Here is a 19,459-nt window from a genome sequence, read left to right as displayed (position 1 = left end):
GTCGCTTCTCCCTGTGCCGCGGTGTCCGTAACGCAGCTCCGAGGCTTACCTGGGGAATTTGTGTCACTTTTTCATTCTAACCCTTCCCTACATGCCGGTTGCCCCCCCTCCGCTCTCCTGCCAGACATGCAAAACGGAGTCTGTTTCTTTACTGCTTCGGGTCATAATTGAAAAAGACAGAAAGTGCTCGATACGGCTCATGCATTATTCAGCTCATCGGCCGCCCAGTAGAAGAGGAAAAAACAAATTGAGGTGCTCCTGCATCTTCTGCCCTCTACCTCTTTCTTTGCATCAACAAGAGAAGTAATTTTCAATTACTCAAAATGAGTATACACGCTTTGTCTACGCGGCGGAATGAGGAGGTAGGAGAGCCGACGGAGAGCGAGCTCGGGATACGACCGGCGTTATTACTGCGATGTTCTGGCAAGTAGCGGATCTTGCGGTGACCCCATGGGGAGCCAGCCGGCTGAAGTCCCTGCTCCCTGCCGACTAATATGAAATAAGAGAGTAATCAGAGCTCACTTGAAAGAGAATCAGGCTCTGATGAACATCAGAGGAGTGAGGCTACTCGTGGCCCAAGGGCCTTTCTGAACCCCGCAGTGAGGTCTGTCACTGACCAGAGCCGGGATTAACCAACTCATGCCTTATAAAGCTGAAAGAGACCATTCCAGTTGAGAATTATCATACCATGCCGCATTAGTAGTGCAGATACGTTCCAGAACGTTATCTCGTTATCCATGCATGTATAATGTGACCGAGGTCTTATAGGAGACACGTAGACTGATAATAGATGGTAAGCTCACAAGCTCACAATAGGGCCCTCTTCTCCATTCTGCACCAGTAGGTCTTAACGCGTCCATCTTATCGTAACGAATCAGCTGGTGCTCTATAAACATGAGACGTTCAGGAGGGTCCTGCCGGGTCCTTGAGGTGGTTCCTCGCAGGGACAGGCGAGGGATTACTGTCTGGAGGATGCGCCAAGAAGTGAAATTATATAATTCTTCTTGCAACGTTGGATGAAGAACTTGCTACTGTATCAGAGAGAGCATCGCATGTGAAGTGCAAGCTCTTTTTTAGGCAGGTTAGTTCAGGTTATGGAACTCCCGCCGCCTTCAATGAAGACATTTACCCGGCTGTAAGCGAGTCGGGGGACTTCATCTCATCATCTAACTTTTGGCCGCATGATAGCAGCCCCTTCACCCTCGAATACACGCCGGCTTTGGACACATCACCGAGTTATTACCGTGTAGCCACAAACAAATCCTTTTACTGAGAATGGTTACTGGATCCAAACAGACCTGCAGACTCCATAAGGCGTCCTCAAGTCTGTTCCAGCGACTGTCCAACAGAATACTCTGCTTGCAAAGCAAGGAGACGTAATTATCTCTTTAATGGCAACATAAATAAACAAATGCACAACAATAAATTCCCTGTCACAGAGGTCTAGAACCTGTCCGCCTGCCAGCGGTTCTGGTATCGGCGCAGAACACAGCATTATATTAACCCTTTGCTGCCTAAATATTCTCTGTTGCCTAGGGTAAAGGGTGTGGGGTTGCTCATGAGAGGGTTTGTAAGACCTAAGCCGGACCCAAGGACCCTTTGCTGGTCCCAAGGTTTCCGAGCCCTGCAGAAAACATCAAATCTCCAAAATGATAAAAAAAACAGGGAATTCATATATATTTGCATATTAGATGTAACCTGATATCAAACTAGAGAGTGTATGTTATGGGCTTGAGGGCTGGTGGGTGCAGAAGGCACGTAGCCCACCGCATTTCATCGTAATATGATAGCAGGAGGCAATCTGAGAAATAAGAACGTCTGAGGTCAGCATCTCCAATCCCTCCGGTGGTCCCGGAAGCTAGGGGTGATTTGTCATGTTTGACAGGACCCAGGGATCCCAAGGACAAAGCCCACTCGATAGGACGCTGTCCTGGGCTACAGGAGAGTAATTACAGGAGAGAGAAACCTGCTATTTTCGTGACCTCTCAAAAAGGTAGATCACGGCCAAGTCTTGAAAACGCTGCCTCCAATAAAACGCAGTCCCCGGGGGGCAATACTGCACGAAGTGAGCTTTTCCCCGAGTCCGCCTGAGAGTTGGTTGGGGGAAAGTTCAGGGTGAATCTAATTCTCTCTCCGACAACCGGAGTAATAGCATAGAGCGCAAAGCAACGTCTCCGGCGGTGACTTTGGGATGAAACACAAGAATGTTTTATTCACTGGCTAACGACCCATTAAAAGCCATTAATTATACGTATGCCGGAGCAGCCTCTAGACCTCAACTGATGCGACGCCACTTCCGATAAACTCGTTACAGTGTATTCACTTACAGAGCCCTAGTTTCTTAGGATAAACCCTCTACAGTATTTATTACAGGCACTTTTCCATGCTGGCGTTAGTGATAAGCTAGCGACAAAGGTAACTACAAGCCACACAGTCTGCAAGCGACACATTTCACAATCATTTTTCCTGTACAAATAGAAGTTACTCCGTGTTCTAAAGCCTTTTCCGCCACGTTCCACCCAAGCTGAAGATGTTGGTTCTTCCATCTTCCGACTTAAGGTGACACAGGGGGTTTGTGAGTGCGGTCCTGTGTTGAGTTTCAGTACATTTGCAATCCGGCTTTATGTCTTCTTGTTGCCAGATATAGAGATGCTTTCATCTATTAACAGTCTGCGTTTGCAAATATGCAGGAAAAACACTCGTAGGATATGAACATCATGCAACATTTATTAAGCAGCAGTGTCACCGGCGGCCATTACCGTGATTATCTCTAATTATGTACATACTGAACCTTATCAGCCCAGCTCTAGGAAAGGCTTCCCGGTTTGGATAGCATTCGGCTGCACGTCATCAACTTAACAGCAGGAACTTCTCATCGAGAAGATACAGTGGCAGAGATGGCTACACAGGACCACCGTTCGACGTTACTGTTACTGAGCTATGTGTACAAGCTACATAACGTCTAACAAAGGACCAAGTTACTAAGTACTGAAACAAAGTGACCAACGCGTTCTGTGTCCTACCTTCCAGCACGGTCAGCTTGGCATTGCTGTTGATTTCCCCCATGCTGTTGGTGGCCGTGCACTCGTATATAGCTTCGTCCCGGTGAATACGGAGTGGTTGTATTCGCAGGACCGACCCCGAGCCATCGTCGAACTCGATGACCTGAAACACAAAGACATTCCCATCAGTCCCCCGTGCCCGTCCTGATCCGGAGGTTCCTCATTGCAGCAACAGTGTGGCAACTGCAGCCTCCTGACACGCGGAACGAGGCGATAGACGGACAGACAGACAGAAGCACCATCCCGACGGACAGAGACTCCAGCCTCCAGACACACAATAAGGGAATTCTCATAATAAAATTTTTTTGCCCTTTAAACCTCGTCCTATAAGCAGTTGATACACTGAGTTCTATGGAGTTCTATTGAAATTCGGCTGATGCTGTCCTTCTGATTGTCTCAATGGCTGAGAACACCTCTTAATTTGCCTTAATGTATCACATTACACTGATTATCCGCGGTTCAGTGACTGCGAGCGCTTCATAGCGAGGGATTAGAGTAACCTCCGTGTGGCGAACACATGGCTGAGAATGGAAATGTCCACGGAACGGGCCCGTGGAGCGGCTTGTTAGAAAGGCCGGCTATTGCAGGCTATTATAGGGGGTGAGATGCGTGTCTGGCCCCTCCGCGGCACAGAGGAGCCGTTCCGCCACATCAGAGCACCTCTCATTAGCTTCCCATCGGGGCCGCTGACAGAAGACGCGTCTTCCACCTCTTCCCAACGCGCTATTACCTCAAAGCGCTGGGAGCTGACTTTCTTCCCCTTCTTCATCCAGGTGATGCGTGGCTTGGGGTCGCCGGTGGCCTGGCACACGAACGAGGCCACGCCGCCGGATATTCCGATCTGGTCATCGGGCTTCCTGACAAAAACCGGCTCACCTGCGGAACGACAAGAAAAACAGCCGATCAGAAAGAGAGCGGGCATGGAAAATACACGTTAAAGGGTTAAACCGCCATGGGGGGGAGACAAAGTAGCCAGAAATTAACAAACGCATTTAATTCAATATCAATTAATTCTCCATAAGACGCCTTCGATGGGAATAAATATATAAATGCTCTGAAATTCTCTGTTTACTTTGGAAATAACTATAGCAACGATAAAAAAGAAGAAGAAAAGACAATATTTAAATGCGAAGCAATCGATGCGGCTGAAAAGGTCACAGCAACAGAAGAAGAGCTGACATCAAGTGAACCCCCCGCGGATAATGCAGACCATGCGGACGGGGGGCCGTGATACAGCAGCACGGGAGAGCGCCGGGTTCCTAAGCGTTACCCCCGGCGTGTGACATACAAAGCACACGTGACGCAGGCACCGTTAATGGATTTTACATGACCAGGCGGCAGGTGTCTGTCAGTCAATAACCCCGGAACGCTATCAATGGAAATCTGTCAAGCTGCGATAACAGTATCGACCGGGGAGCCGGGACAGCGGGGGGCGTCAGGAAAATGGATACGGGATGTCGCCGTCTCTAAAGAGAAGAGACGGGCGGAATCGGGGGGGTCGTCGATGGTTACTGCCGGCTCTGTCTTCCCAGGGAAGCTGATGATTTAGGTTGCGTTAGCCTTCTTTTTGTTTAAAACATAACATCTCCCAGCATGCAGCTGGCCCCTACCTATTTAAACCTTAACATATTATGGGCAAGGGTGCCCAGAATGCCCACCGCATTAGGTGTCCTTGGGCAGCTATGTTAAAGATTACATACAATAAATATATTTATCATGAAATATTTAACCTTATCTCAACCCAACTTCCAGGACAGTAAATTCCCCCCAACCAGCTACATACGCATATTCTTCTGCCGTTATCCAAAATAGAAACAAACACTAAAATATATTTATAAACTCGTTTGCATTGAAATCTAATTATTTATGTTTTATTTCACGCCGAGCCGAATATCTGTTCAAGAGGCATTTCAATTAACGTGGATCGGTCGCTAAAAAAACCCAAAAAACTATTGGTTAATCTACAACATGTAAAAAAAAAAAGTAATTTTGTAGTACAAGATTGCCTATTGCATGGCGGTGGGCACTTTGGGCACTCAACTAATTCTCCACCTAACCCTTGTTTTCTGCACCAGTTATAAAATATATTACAAATAGTCAACTGTTGCCGTCTCTTAATCTATTGAAAGCAGCATGCCGGGGTATGATGTCACATCCACGCGTCCCGCTTCAATAGATGGTGACATAGGTGGTGACATACAAGCTTATTGGGCCAATCAGGGGATATCTTCTGATTCTCCTAATCGGCCCGTGATCCCATCTGCCCCAGAAAGCGGGACAGTGCCCCAGAAATCTAGACTATGTTACCTAAATCAGGACTGAATGCTGGCACACATCCAGTTCTCTGCAGAAGGGACCGGAAAATAACTATATGGAGTTTTTCATACCCTATTTGTTATTTATTTTATTAGGTAACACAGTTTTGGTGAAAAAACGACGCTATATCTTGTCAATGAAGCCCTTCCCGACAAATGTATGAAATATAACATGACACGGAGGTAACAGCGACGTGTAGAGAACCATAGAACGGATGGATTTCCTCCGCGAGATAAAGCGAAAACACTTCTTCTTACTAGACACGCGATGGAAGCAAAATGAGCTTTTTGGAAACCCTCTCCTCTTGTCCGCTCCATCTGGGAGCCAATTAATAGACGATCATCCTTCTCAGTCCCGCATACAATAAGAAACAACGTGATCACCCATCATACCGGAAAAATGGAGGCTGCCCCCCCCCCATTACTCAGCAAGGACAAATAGCTGCGTTTAGGAGCGGCGCCCCGCACTTCTTCATATCTCAGCCGTTCCCGGAACGCTCTTTGTGCCCGGGAGATCAGGTTTGCTTAATGTTACTCGCAAGGCTTGGGGTTGGCCCAGAAGCCGAGTGATGAATGGATACGACCCGGGCCTTAGGTGTTACGGAATGGAATCGCAGGCTAATGACTGTGATAGTTTATGATGAATAAGGATCTGGCGGTGCTTCTGGCTGCAGCTAACAAGGCACTCACCGGCTTCCTAATGGACGTGAAACATTTAAAAGCCACGTAAATACCAATATAAGAGTCAATGCTGATTATACGGCGGTAATGGATGTATGGCAAAGGGAACGGCCCAAACGATGGATTCCACAAGGGCTTTCTGCGTGATTTACAAAGGAAGAACCTTTTAATATTTAATGTGGATTTGTCGCTTTTCCCAGATTAAAGCAATCAACAGACCTCTGTTTGGAACCCACCATACAGATCCAGCAAGAGGGCAGCCATCTTGTTCTTCCTGTTCCTACGTGATTATCTCTCCCCTGTTAAGTTGCTGATTGCTGTTGATTGGTTCAGCCAACCTCACAAACAGGAAATGGACTAAAAAAATGCTTCTTCTGCCGCATTTTGCCGCGTATCTTCACTAAACGAGTTAAAATAATCCCTTACATTCAAACTAGGGGTCTCAAAAACAACTACATTCAGAGAAGAGTAAAGAAAAATAGGTAGCTTTAGCAAATAAATGAGTTATACTGCAAGCTGTGCAGGCGCCGGTTTGCCTTTAAATTGGTTTAGCGTTCACCAAGTTCAATCTGTTTGCATCCTAATTATACCGCATGGCTCGGAGAAGCTTGTCGGTACATTATAAATAATTAGCCAGCATTAGAGGACATTAAAATTAAGCTGCAAATGAATCAAAATCCTTGATGTTGTCGGAGCTAAACATCAGTAAATGGAGTGGGACATTAGAAGTGTAAATCTGCAACTATAATAAGAAGCACGACATGATGTTCAGGGAGAAATCTTTCCAAATAACTTTTTTTGCGAAATTCCGAATGCGAGAAGGATTGACACATAATATCAGCGCAGATATCTCATGGATACCGCGGTTCCGTGTTCAGCTTCTGTGACTCGATGGACAGATATTAATTGAAGGAGTCCCAAAATGCTCCCAACGTCATTCGTGGTCCACGTGAAAAGATGATAGTCTGAGGGGGTGAACAGAAACTTACTGGGAGTCTGTAGTAACATAAACTTACTTTACCAGCATTACCGGCTTTCAGGATCTACTCAAATGACCAATGGAGGTCCTAAAACAAGTGGTTCTATGGAAGTAACGGGGGCGGCCGATTGGTCTACCTGTCACCATGTGAAGATCCGATGTACAAATGCACAGAGGGGGTCATGAGGACAGACATTAAGAAGCAATGTATTAACAAACAAAGCAATAAAGATCCGCTTCTATCCGAGAGGTCAGGTCCAGACTGGTATAAGGAAGTACTTAGCGTTATTTCTTATCTCCATGAAAAGTAAGGGGTTCTTCGGATCATAAAATAATACACTTTATTATAGATAGTTTAGTAAACATTGTAAAATGAAATGACTTATGTGCAAAACAAGGCACATGTAATGTGTGATGTAATAATTATATTATTTACTGTGTTACAACATCATAACCAAACCCACCCGTATAAACCAACACCTGCACTTTTCACTAGTAGCGGTATTCATTGCTGACAACTTTCCTGTATTTTGAGGGACTGTTTCCCCCATACCCCAACAGGCACCTATACTGGCTTTCACATCAGGATGAGATTTTATCCCCAGGTCTTCTGTAACTCTTGGGGACATTGTGAGGTTTCTCGACCGACTTCAAGAAGAGCCTGCTGTGAAACCCAAGACCTGTATTCCCCGCGCAGACAGGAATCATTGCTAACTATGTTACAAGCCATTTTCATTGTGTTAACGTGAGGCTTTACCGCTCACTGACTAAACTCTATAAAATAAATTACATGCAATATTAGTGTTGTTTTTGCTGCGTAAACAGGGACCCATGGATACATTTCCTCCATGGTGGTTTCCAACAACTAAAAGCAGCTTCTCTGTATTCCATTAGACTTTGAAGACTTGGCTCCGCGTCAGGACCGTTGCTAATGCAGACCTTCCTTTAGTCCGTTGGGAATTCCGAGGGCTTTTGTTTCTGACGGGGGTGTTTGATGGAACTTCCCCTACTCAACTCAGGGACATACAGAGAGCTTCTGATAGGGAGTGAGGAAGCCCCGTCCTCTGTCTTTCTAATGGGGTCTACCCTGGATCTGGAGACCTTGAGATGTAATACTGGAAACCGGACGGAAGATGAAGAGGCTACAGAGACATTTCAAGGAGGAAGATGCTCTAATGGAGAGTATAAATAATATATCATCGTAAGCAGCTAGCCTGGCCGCTTTAGGGTAAAGAGAGATAGGATGCCTGAATTATACGGACATTGAATAATAGCTACTAAAAGGGAGAGGGCGTGCGAGACGTTTTGTTAGATTGGTTTGTGAGATTGCAGGGATGCGAAAAAATAAAGTTACTGGGCGGACGAGCTTTGCGAACGGTAAATGCTTTTTAAAGGGAAACTGAAGATAAAAAATATATTGTCTCCTGCATGAGAAATTGTTTAAAACATATTCATCGAAAGCAGGCTTTATCAGACCGGGGGAAGCCATTTCAGTTGCACCTGGGTTTTCAGGCCACTCAGGAAGCAGGAGGAGAAGTGAGAAGCAGAAGAAAGCTTTACTATAACTTTGAGGGGGGAATGGATACGGGCAACACATTTGCAAAATATGGGCTAATCAAGTGACATCATAACTCTATTCAATCATGATGTCACCTTGATAATTTATCTGGGAATCACTGGTTGCTGAGGCAACCCTTGCCTGGAAAGGATCAGGTGGCTCCTCATAGATGATAGGTCATAGGGCGAGCAGATCCAGCAGCTGAATGCACCATTTAGACAATGGTTTTATCCGTCTGCGCATGCTGACCCCAAAGTAAGCAAATATCATATCCAGTATCTTTATTTGGAGACTTGTCTAGGGGTTGAGGCTTTACATTTCATTTGCTGTTTCTATAGACATTAATGGGGCGTTTAGGGCTCTAGAACCCTGCGATACCCTCATACCCAGCAAACAATCTAGTACCTACAATCAGTTGAAGAGATTTGGGTCCCTAAAGGACACTTGCGGGATGAAGGGGTGCAATTTCCACAGTAACCAAAACAATATTTTTGCCGTTTTGTTTCTTTCCTTAAAAATCCTGTTTTGACACAGTTTTCTAGCAGCACTCCCCACCTCTAATGAATGCGGAATTGGCAAATAACAAAAAAAAAACAAGAAAAAGAAAACCACCACACACTATTTCTGCCAAAAGATTAAAATTCAGCTCTGCGTACATCTCGCATTATTCCAAGAGCCCTCACAAAACGGAGACCATATGTTGATACTTCTCAATATATTCCTTCCCATTGCCAATATTAAAAGATCATTTAAATACCTCTACGGGGCAGATAAAGCCTTATCAGGCTTGTAGCTAATAGGAGAAGATGCGACATTTAACCTACGGAAAGATTTTCTGCAGAGAGTTCCAATTTACATTAATGAGCATTTTATTCTGCTGCTTTCCAAATAACGCTGCTATTACCATGCAGGCTCATGTGTGCGCCACACACTAATTCTAATGGTGCTTAATGGAACAGATAATGAATACAAGGGAAATACAAACATGCTCCATCTCATCGGCTGATTGGCTCCCATCATCTCCCCGCCACGAGGATTCATACCTGCAGGAAAGCGCGCGGACAAGAAGTGCCGCTTCTCACGGAATGCTTTGCTACAACTTTTCACACCTAAAGCACATCAGAAATGTAATTGACGGAAAGATGCCGGTGTCTTTTTTTCCCCCCTGGGATAAATGAAGCACGTAGTGATTTTCACCAGTTTTTATTAAATTCTAAGTTTTTAAAACAGTTGTAGAACTTGACGGCCTCCTACATCATGAGTCGAGCTCCTGGACTTTGGGGTAAAGAGGACAATAACCATGGAATCTGTAGATGTGATGGGAACCTGCACCGGTGCTCAGCGCACTATGCATACAATCAGGGAAGAAGGGTCCACCAGAAGAATACAATTAGAAATCAAAGAGAATCATGTTGACGTCCCCTATGCAACCTTCAGCCTTGTGGAGGACACAAGAAGACTTGCACCAATATGGTAGCCATGAACCCATGTGTCTGAACCCATGTGTCCATTAATACATGGACCACTGAAATCACAAGTGTATTTATTTAATGTTCTTTATCAGACATCACACAGTGCTCTAGGACAGCACCACCTCTGGTCTTCGTTTAGATGTTGCTCTACCGGTCATGGTTTCCTTTGGCGTTCGGATTTAGGGCGAATTTAAAACCGACAGCTGGAAAGTGGGGACGATTCTGCTGACGGGACAATAATGCAGCATCGGAATGTTCTCAACCTCTCTCTTAGAACGGACATAACTCTACCGAGCATGTCAGGAGCAAGGCTGACCATTTCATACAGGGTGATGCCAGCGGGAAGAGCCTTGGAAGGGCAATATTTTAGAGGCAAGCCGGTATTACAAAACCAGGAGAGAAAACTTATTTAAGGCTTCCCTTGCTAATAAATTCTGATGCAGGGACGTTTTTATCCATTAACGCTCTGCTCCAGTAAAACGTATTGTTTCTACCCAAGGTACGCCATTGCTTGAAGGCTAGATCTTTTTTGGCTTTATTAAAAGGGATATTCTACCGGTGAAATTAACTTTATAAACAGGAAAATATTTCCTGCAATGTGAAAAAAAATTAGTGCAAAAATGAAATGTTTTTCTTGCACTGAAAGCGCAGTAGTATATACTGTTTTAGTATAGTAAGGCCACAGGGAGCGGTCCTCTCTCTTTCCGAACATACCATACAAGATGTGATCTATCTGTCATCTCTCGGTTTATAGTATGATCCATCTGCAAGGATAAAAGGGGGCCAAACCCCCAGTGTTGAAGACCTCCCAACTTCTGGTTCTTCCATGGGCATTGCTTGGAAATTCCCAGGGTAGGTTGCCCAGAGCTCTGCCCAGAGCCTTTAGTAAGAATGAACTTGGTCGGGAGTTAAAGTGCGCACAACGTAGACTGATCATGGCCATAGAAGAAGAAGAAATAGACCTCGATACCCAGGTAAGCAGGACTTCGCCCAGAGACTCAGCGTTCCCAGGTATTCTGAAGGTCACAGGTAAGTCATTCAAACACCCAATGTGTTTAATGTATGCACCCGTACTAATAAAGAAGCCTAAAGAAACCGTGAACAGTCTTTTTGGCTTGAGGACATCAGAGACAGCAGATCAGTAGGCTTTTTTTTTTTAATAGGAAAAGCATTTTACATACATAAAACAGTTTATTGGAAACACAGCTTTCTAGCAACCTCAGCTAAAGTTGGTTTGCAAATGCCGTTACTTATAAATTATCAAACGATTGGGCCCGTTTGTCCCTTTCATCGAGACACAGAATATCTATACGCTGGCCCATAACTCCAAAGTATTATTCTTTTTATAAACTGCTTCTCTACTGAGCCCCGGGCAGGAGGTTTTTAAACAGTAACCCAATTTTTGCCACATCACAAAACAGCCGTCGTCAAGCCCTGAAGATAAATCCCGAGTTACTTGCAAATGGCTGCGTACTCTAAACTCATGCACTTGTAAATGCAAATGAAAAATGTGGCTGCTTGAGGGGCTCGGAGCAAACTGCGGATCAAGTTAATAAAAAAAATATGCACAAACACTGAAGAAAAAAATGGCTAGTGGCTTGTAGCCTGGTGTGCGGTTATTGAGTTGGACCACCATGCGAAAACCATGTGTCTACCATGCAATGCCACGCAGCTGTTACAGAATAGCGAAGACCCTCCGATCTTTGCCTCAAGGCGAGCCACAAAACTGATTGACAACTCTGCTCCCATAGAGGTTTTGCATAGAGATGAGCAAATTATTTGCTTGAATAATATTTGAACTTCGAATGTAGCTTATGTGAAGGATTTAGAATTGCAACGGTATTATTCGCAAGTTATCAAATTCCGACCTTAATGTAACCAGGATCAAAAAATCTAATTGTTTCCTACATTCTTTTGGAAACCTCTCCACCTCTGGGACCAGCTGAGGGTGAATATTTAAAACAGTAAGCAAAACATCGTTAAATGGAGGACATTTCCCCGTTTTTTTATGTATTATTGAGTTCTTAGGGCTGCAAGACACAGTGATGTGACTTAGGTTTGAAAGCCAGTGGTGACATGCTTCAACTTCATCTGTGAAGATGGTGACAGTGCCAGTGCTCTCTATAGGGCCACAGAGGACATTGGGTCCCCAAACCTTCTTCTTCTTCTGGGGCTGCACTCCCCATTAGTATATGTAGCCCCTTTCCTTCCCTGGCTAAAACCAAGGAGGGCCGGTTCTTTGCGCTCCTTCCTCCGAAGAGGGTGACCACCGAAGTCTTCAAGGAAATATGGAAGCTAGAGGGTCAACCCATATTCTCCACCAAAATCATCACACTGGGCATCTGCCTAGTATGGCCAATCCAGGTCTTCTAGGCCAATCCAGGTCTTCTAGGCCAATCCAGGTCTTCTAGCCACACTTTTGACTCAAAGTTGAAATGTATGAAAGTAGCTGTTAATGGCATCCAATGGCACCATTTTCTAATAGATACTGGACGTGGTCTTCTACCATCTTCTACCATATTTCACATCCATGGCAGCCAATTCCCGTCTACTTGTGAGATAATGTGCAAAGCAGCGACATGCTCTGGAACCACAATGAAAGTTTGCTTCCTCCAAGCTCATGATTTTTTTTTTCTTTAAATGCAATTTTGAATAATATATCACACAACGTTAATATATTTAAAATACAGTTTCGTAGAGGGGAACCTACATTTCGATATAGCTTATCTCCAAACTGCATATTTACAAATCCTGGTCGCGGACGGCAATTAACCAATAACCTCATTACTTATTTAGTTAATAACGCGCGGCGGGGGATGTTGCCAGATTACACGGATTTCTAATCTTCTTTAGTAAATGATACTTGTGCCGGATGCTTTAGATCTGCTACTTTGATAGTTAATCCATGGAGGTCCAGGGTTGTAGTGAAGGCAATCTCTAGGGAGTCAATCGTTTAATAGGGAAATTATTTGGGTTGTTGATGTGGGTCATTTAGATGTTTTTAAAATTAATCCTAAAGGTGGCCTTTTCCGAGCTCATCAAGCTAAAGGGACCCTCTCATCTATTAAATAAATAAAGGTTGTGTGCATGGACAGTTTTAATACCATGTCATAGTAAAAAAAAAATATTAAAAAAAGACAAAAAAGGGGCAATCACTCAGTACGTGGGGGCATCTGCAAATATCTTTGATCAGGACAGTGAGCAGAAAGCTCAGGTCTACCACCAGGACTGGACACCCCAACAGGGACAGTTAGCAACTATTGGTAACCAGACACTACACACAAAGTCGTTGTTATATTAGAATAGAAGCCGTTTTAATTGATTATTATTATTTTTTTTTTGAAAAAGGAAAGAACGCATCCCTAAAAGAAGTTTCTCAGATATTTTTTTACTTTTTTGTCGTCAGCGGTTACGGTAACATAACTAACCCCCCCCCCCAAAATTATTTAAAAATGGATAAAATCTAAAGCAGATAATTGCTCTGAGATTAGAATTCCCCGTCCCTTTCCTATGATAAAATAGTCTTAATCCCTGCATACATTATCCTTATTATTCTTGAATGTGGATAAACACACGGAAAATCAAATGGCCATTATTTCAGTTAACAATCCTGAAAATGAGGTATTTTAGTATTCATGTAGATTCCCATCGTACAGCACCGCAGAACACGGCGGCGCTATATAACTCAACAAACTCAATATATGACATTATTTACTATTTATTTGCGTTCCCAAAGTCCTGCGGAATAATAATACATTTTATTTCAGGTGGTTTTGACCCAAAAGTTCTTGAACTTCAATTCCCATCATTCTACCAACAGGATGCTGGGTATCCGTACCGAGACCAAACTTTGGGTCAATAAAAGCCCTTTCTGGATCTTTTGGGGACTTTTCGCCCGGTGCAAAAATTCGCTGTTCTGAAGGGGGGGTCAACGTTTAATCTTCAAAACAACCCTGACCCCCGGCCCATAAAAAACGAAGCGTTCATTCCTCCAACATGTGAATTTTTTTGGACGAATAATGATCTTTGCTCAATCGCTAAAGCAATCTCAACAATCGCTCGCACTTAAAAGGCAATTGGTTTTCGAGATGAAAATCTTAAAGGTCAGGCGGCACATTGGCTATTCTATAAGGAAAATACCAGACGCTATTACCTAGAAATCAAAGTCTTCATATCAGAGGAGGCGGATTTAGAACAAAAGGCAATGGCTTCCCACTGCGGAGAGAGAGGTCACCGCCATGTTTTATCAGCTGTCCCTTAAGGTTACCTATTAGTCGCTAATTGGTGCCGGCCTTATCGCTAATTATTCATCTTTAAATGTACGCCCTGGTGTGGAAACGGTGAATCCGGAAGAAAAAAAAAAGGAGAGAGACAAGAGGAAAATCAAGGGCAATCTTTCCACCCTTACAATAGATAATATCTGGCAGCCGTCCCTCAAAATAAATTATATGTGCATTCAATCAAGCTGGCGTCGGCAAAGCAGCGCTTCAAACAATGCTACTAAGTATCTACCCCTTCTCTGCGGCAGCTGAATCCCAGATTTGTTTTTCAAATAAATGTGCATTTGTCTGCATCGACAATCTCCTTTTTTTTTTTTCTTCGAAGAACTCACAAAACGTTACTTAGAGCGGAAGGTGTTATGTAAATTACACATCGTGATGAGTATTATGGAGAGGTGAGCAACGTTATCTGGTGTAGGCATGGAGATGGCTCGATCAGGGATTCCAGATCAAGGACTCTTTCTTAGAACCTTTAAATACATTCGAATATATAGAGAATTAACTCTTTGAGGGCAGAGAGGTGAGCGGCTCAAGAAAGACCATTGAGTGGGAAGAGATACGTTTGCTCAACTAGGTTGGACTCGACTAACCTCAACGGTGGTCGCTTGCATAGAAAGACCCAACCTGCTACATGGATATATTGGATACTTAGTTGATGTGAGAATATGCAACTTTCCTCTTTGGGGGGTCGGTGATTAAGAAGATCTGTCCCTTCCTTGGTCTGGGAGAGAAGGAAGGGGCTACATATCCCTTTGGGGAGTGTAGCCCTAGAAGATGAAGATTGGGGACCTTGTGTCCATGGTGGCTCTACATGGAGCATTGGACCTTCCCCATCTTCACCGGTGATGTTAAATGCACAACATCTTTGGCTTTTTAAAAACTAGCTTGCAAACGCGGGCAATATATATATATTTATATATATACATTTTTACATACACATGAGTCTGCCCACAGGCAAAACAATAAAATTGCCCCCCGTAAAGCCAAATCATTTAGAAAGTAACCTTGGCAAAATCCCCCAGGGCTTTAATTTGCTTTTACGTTAAAGAGGACCGTTCGGGATAAATCACACCGTTTCAGGGTTATGGCGTTGATTCTGATCTTTTTCTGCGATCTACATACTCCCCACGTTGTACCCATAAATATTTCATTCACCTTAATGGCTTATTCACCCTTCAGTCTCTTCCGTGAATAGGTTTTGCATACTTTGGCTATCAGACCTTTGCGATTTTCTCGAGAAGCGTGTCACTGCGGGGGATTGGGAAGCAAATACATTAGCGCGTTTTATGTTAGATAAATAAGTTATAATATACTGGGCTGGTTTATAACCATTGTCTCACTACCATGCATACTATACACAAAAACAACATAAATATTCCCAGCCTATCATTAATTCATGCCACGTGCCATGTGTTACCCAGAAAACCTGTATTCCGTTTGTGGCCCTAAAGTGCTGGAGTATTAGGGCTCTGCTCTTTCAGCCCCGTACAGAGGGGCAAGAACCAATAAACGGACCACCATTTGACCCATACATTATATCAGGTGTGAGCAAGTCAAAGGTTAGAAATGTAAGGGGTATTAATGTGATACCTGCCCCAGTCCAAATCTTTTAACCAACCTCAAGAGCTGACTGCCTGTTCTTGCGACCATAAAAAAGGCCAAAGAGGGGCAATTTTGTTTTAAGGGGTATTGCTCTATTTGGGTTCTATACACATTATTGGGGCTTTTTAGGGCTGTAGAACCCTGCGATATCCTCATACCCAGCAAACATTCTGACCTCCTAGAAAAGAAGTAGTGGAACAGGGATTTGGGCCTCAAAGAGGAACTGTACCTCCCCAATTTTGGGGTTTACCCTTTATTCCCCTCCTAGCGTTCTCCTTTTTCTCCTTTTTTCTCGGTTCAGATTTAGAGTCACGTAGACGCAGAATTAAAAAGGACATTTCCATTTAACCGAGGGTTTTATCTACAACAAGATTATAATCTGTGCATTATGCACAAACCGGGATTGCTTGCCAGGTAACAAACATTTACAGCTTATTATCTTTAAGTGTGCATGTGTTTTTTTTTGTTGTTTTTTATTTATTTTTTTTTAAAGAAAAGTGCATATCCAGGGAATTAATTTAAAAGAAAAGCGCCATCCGTCAAGAGAATCAGGAAAGTAAGAAAAGCCAATTATCTGTGCACCAATCTGTTAAAGTGACAAACAGCGACCCTGCATTAACATCTTTGCTAAGTACGGCGTTCGCTAAAACACTCGAAGTGGGGAGATTAGGCTGGGGAGGGATAGGAGGGGACGAGGAGAGCTTCCATGCTATAGTTTGCGGAGAGGAAGAATCGGCTGTCACTTATGACGGATTGCGCCCCTCATAATAATGGGGGGAGAGGGAGAGGCAACAGACCCCCCCTGGGGAAGGGCAGCTCCGCTGATAGCACTTAAACATGACACAGGAGGGCCAGCCCGGACACCAGATAAAGGATAATCGGCGGCTGTTTGCGAACCTCAACATCTGGGCGCCGTCACAAGCCTTGCTTTTAGGGAAATGACTTTTGTCTTGGCCATAATTTGGGACACAGGGGAGGAGGGAGGGCGTCCGCGCGTCTCCCATACAGAGATTACGCTCCATGACGCGCTTGGAGATAAAGGAATTATTCGGTTGCTTTAAAACAAGAGAGCAGTCGAAGGGATCTGAAGCAGCTTTGCGGGAACAACGGATAAACCAAGATCCGAACTGTCTGACCTACCTACAGACCCTGTAGGATGAAAGATTGTAAGCCCAGTGCCCCAGGAAGGCTCTTTAAATGACATCATCCATGCATCATTCATGCACTTTTTTTTAAACATATAAAACAATACATTCCATACTCAATACGTTTGCCTTTTTTTATATGCCTCGCACCAAGCGGGATTCTCCGACTGATACACGACACGGTGCAGACATTTTTCTTGGAGTTGGAGCCCCGCAGAATTACACGGCAAAAGCAGATTTCGGCTGTCAGGTCTCGCCGGATTTATCTCCGGATTTTGGGTCGTGTTCTGCCTCTCTCCACTTTAGCCAATGAAATGGACACCTTAAGGCAAGGACGTATCACCAGAACACCGCATAAAACACTGCAAACTGCTAATATCTCAGTTTTACGGCCTTTATTTTGCAGATTCAGCCTGGAAAGCAAACAATCTGGGGAAATTGTACCACATCCTTAATGTCGCCATCCTCGGTTCCCGACACCCCTGACACACAAGTAGCGATGGATGGTTAAAATTGGAAGTTGAAGGCGGCTGAGCCAACCCCTGGCCGGAAGAGCCGAGCTTCGGGCAGCATTATGGGAGAAATTCATAATATTTCCTGCATATCTTGAATAAATGTATTTCTGGGAAGGAAGAACAAGCAGCTGGTTCAAAGTATCCAGCATGCCATAAAAAGTACAGATCAAAAGATATTTGTTTAATAGGAGCAGGTACTGCAGACCCAGAGGTGTTACCTGCCCCAAGTCCCACTTGTTTTGATGAAAAAGGGCAACAACGAAGCCCCCCAAAACAGCCACAACTGTCCCTTTAAATGTATACGACCTGAGAGCCCTTTTCGTTGATGGCTCCCCTTTAATGGGATGACGTACGGAACGAAAGACGCTTTTAAGGGAGGAATCGTTGCTCATTAATTGGATCTCTATGGATTAGAGGACGGCATCGCATTCATTAATCACAATATTCTAATTTCCTCCTAGTATCTAGTACTTTAAATGGACATCGGTTATGGGGGTCGTCCCACTAAACGTATTTTGTTCTAACTAAACGCTGTTAATCAATAACGCTCTCTGAAACCTTCAGCGCTGGTTCTATTGGCAAAGTAAACAATACTCGTTAAATCGATAACAGCACAAACCGAGCTTCCCAGCACTGCGCGCGTATAACGGCGCTCGGAGTCATCTCAGTTCAAACATACCAACCGTATCTCTCAGCGATACAGCGAACAATGCTGCCTTTCACCGCGCAGGGAACTTACTTAACCTGTTTCTGTCCCATTTGGTACAATGGGTTACAATGACAAAATTAAACAAAAACATGGCGGGCCATCCGTCCTAGACCTTATAACACACATCACGAGCTGCGAATCCAAACATCTGAATAGTCCATATTTACCAATACTTTGTATCTCACTGCCTGCACACATGATGTCATCCATTATTCCGCAGAGGCGTTGTGGGATTCCAAGACGTTCTGCCCGGGAATTAGACCCTAATTTTTTTTTATTTAATAGCATTCCCCCCCCCCCAGGAAATAGGGTCTTCAAGAAATGAGGTTCCTGCCCACTTTAACTAATAGGAATGATCTAAAAACAAAGCCCAAGCTATAGTTCATGTTTAACGAATTGATCATAAATGGGCCACGCCAAGTGGTGGGACGGCAGTAGACCCCCGTTTAACGGTTTCCTCCTCAGAGACCCCTGTCCATGTCTACTCATTTTAGAACACTACCTCTGCCGGGGGTAAGTGCAGTCTGACCTGCCCCTTGCCTTATTTCCTTCTGTGTAATCGCTGCTCGTATTCCCTTTCTTGCTATTTATTAACTGCGGGTTTGAAGTCGTTTCTTTCGGCGGGGGGGGGGGGCATAAATCTCTTTGCCTGTAAATTCTTGTCCATATTTCCAGGAGGTAATGAGATCTTTTCAGCGTTAATCTGAATTCCCAGCAAACGCTATTCTTGTTAACCGAGCAGTTTATGTATTTTATCGTTGCGTTTGTTTCCACGCTCCGGGGCTTCATATATAACTATTTTGCATCCTTCTTTGCCGTTAAAAGAAACGCGGCTTTGCTCGGCACCCAACCCTCGGCATTAACCGGCTCCATTACCGCTGCCCAGGGTACAGACGCCTCATCTCAATCACGCCGCGCACCCACCTTCCTTCTGTACAGATGTTTGGTGTCATTTACTGTCATCCTGGTTAATGACCTCATTTCAATCAGACCCCTGTGATGTCGCAAAGCGAAAGCGCTTGTTCCAGATGATCCTCTGAGCGTTTATCGGCTGCTTACAAATGTAGGAATTAGGTGATAAATAATAGATGCTTAGTAAGTAAGTTCTTCTGTATTAGAGGGGGTAACATTCACAGACGTA

General features: G+C 44.2%; 1 protein-coding gene across 6 annotated transcripts in view; it reads right to left on the bottom strand.

The window, feature by feature from the left end:
• Positions 1-19,459, bottom strand: part of PTPRF (protein tyrosine phosphatase receptor type F) — a 152,551-nt gene that overhangs the window by 82,235 nt on the left and 50,857 nt on the right. For all 6 annotated transcript variants that reach the window (XM_053470075.1, XM_053470078.1, XM_053470077.1 and 3 more), the window contains exons 3-4: positions 3,793-3,938; positions 3,024-3,165 (exon numbers count right to left, since the gene is read on the bottom strand). In XM_053470075.1, coding sequence (XP_053326050.1) covers positions 3,024-3,165; positions 3,793-3,938 — 288 coding nt within the window. The remainder of the gene's footprint in view (positions 1-3,023; positions 3,166-3,792; positions 3,939-19,459) is intronic.

The sequence above is a fragment of the Spea bombifrons genome, chromosome 6, assembly GCF_027358695.1.
Source record: "Spea bombifrons isolate aSpeBom1 chromosome 6, aSpeBom1.2.pri, whole genome shotgun sequence".
Classification (NCBI taxonomy): domain Eukaryota; kingdom Metazoa; phylum Chordata; class Amphibia; order Anura; family Pelobatidae; genus Spea; species Spea bombifrons.
This window is presented reverse-complemented; position numbering and strand designations above follow the sequence as displayed.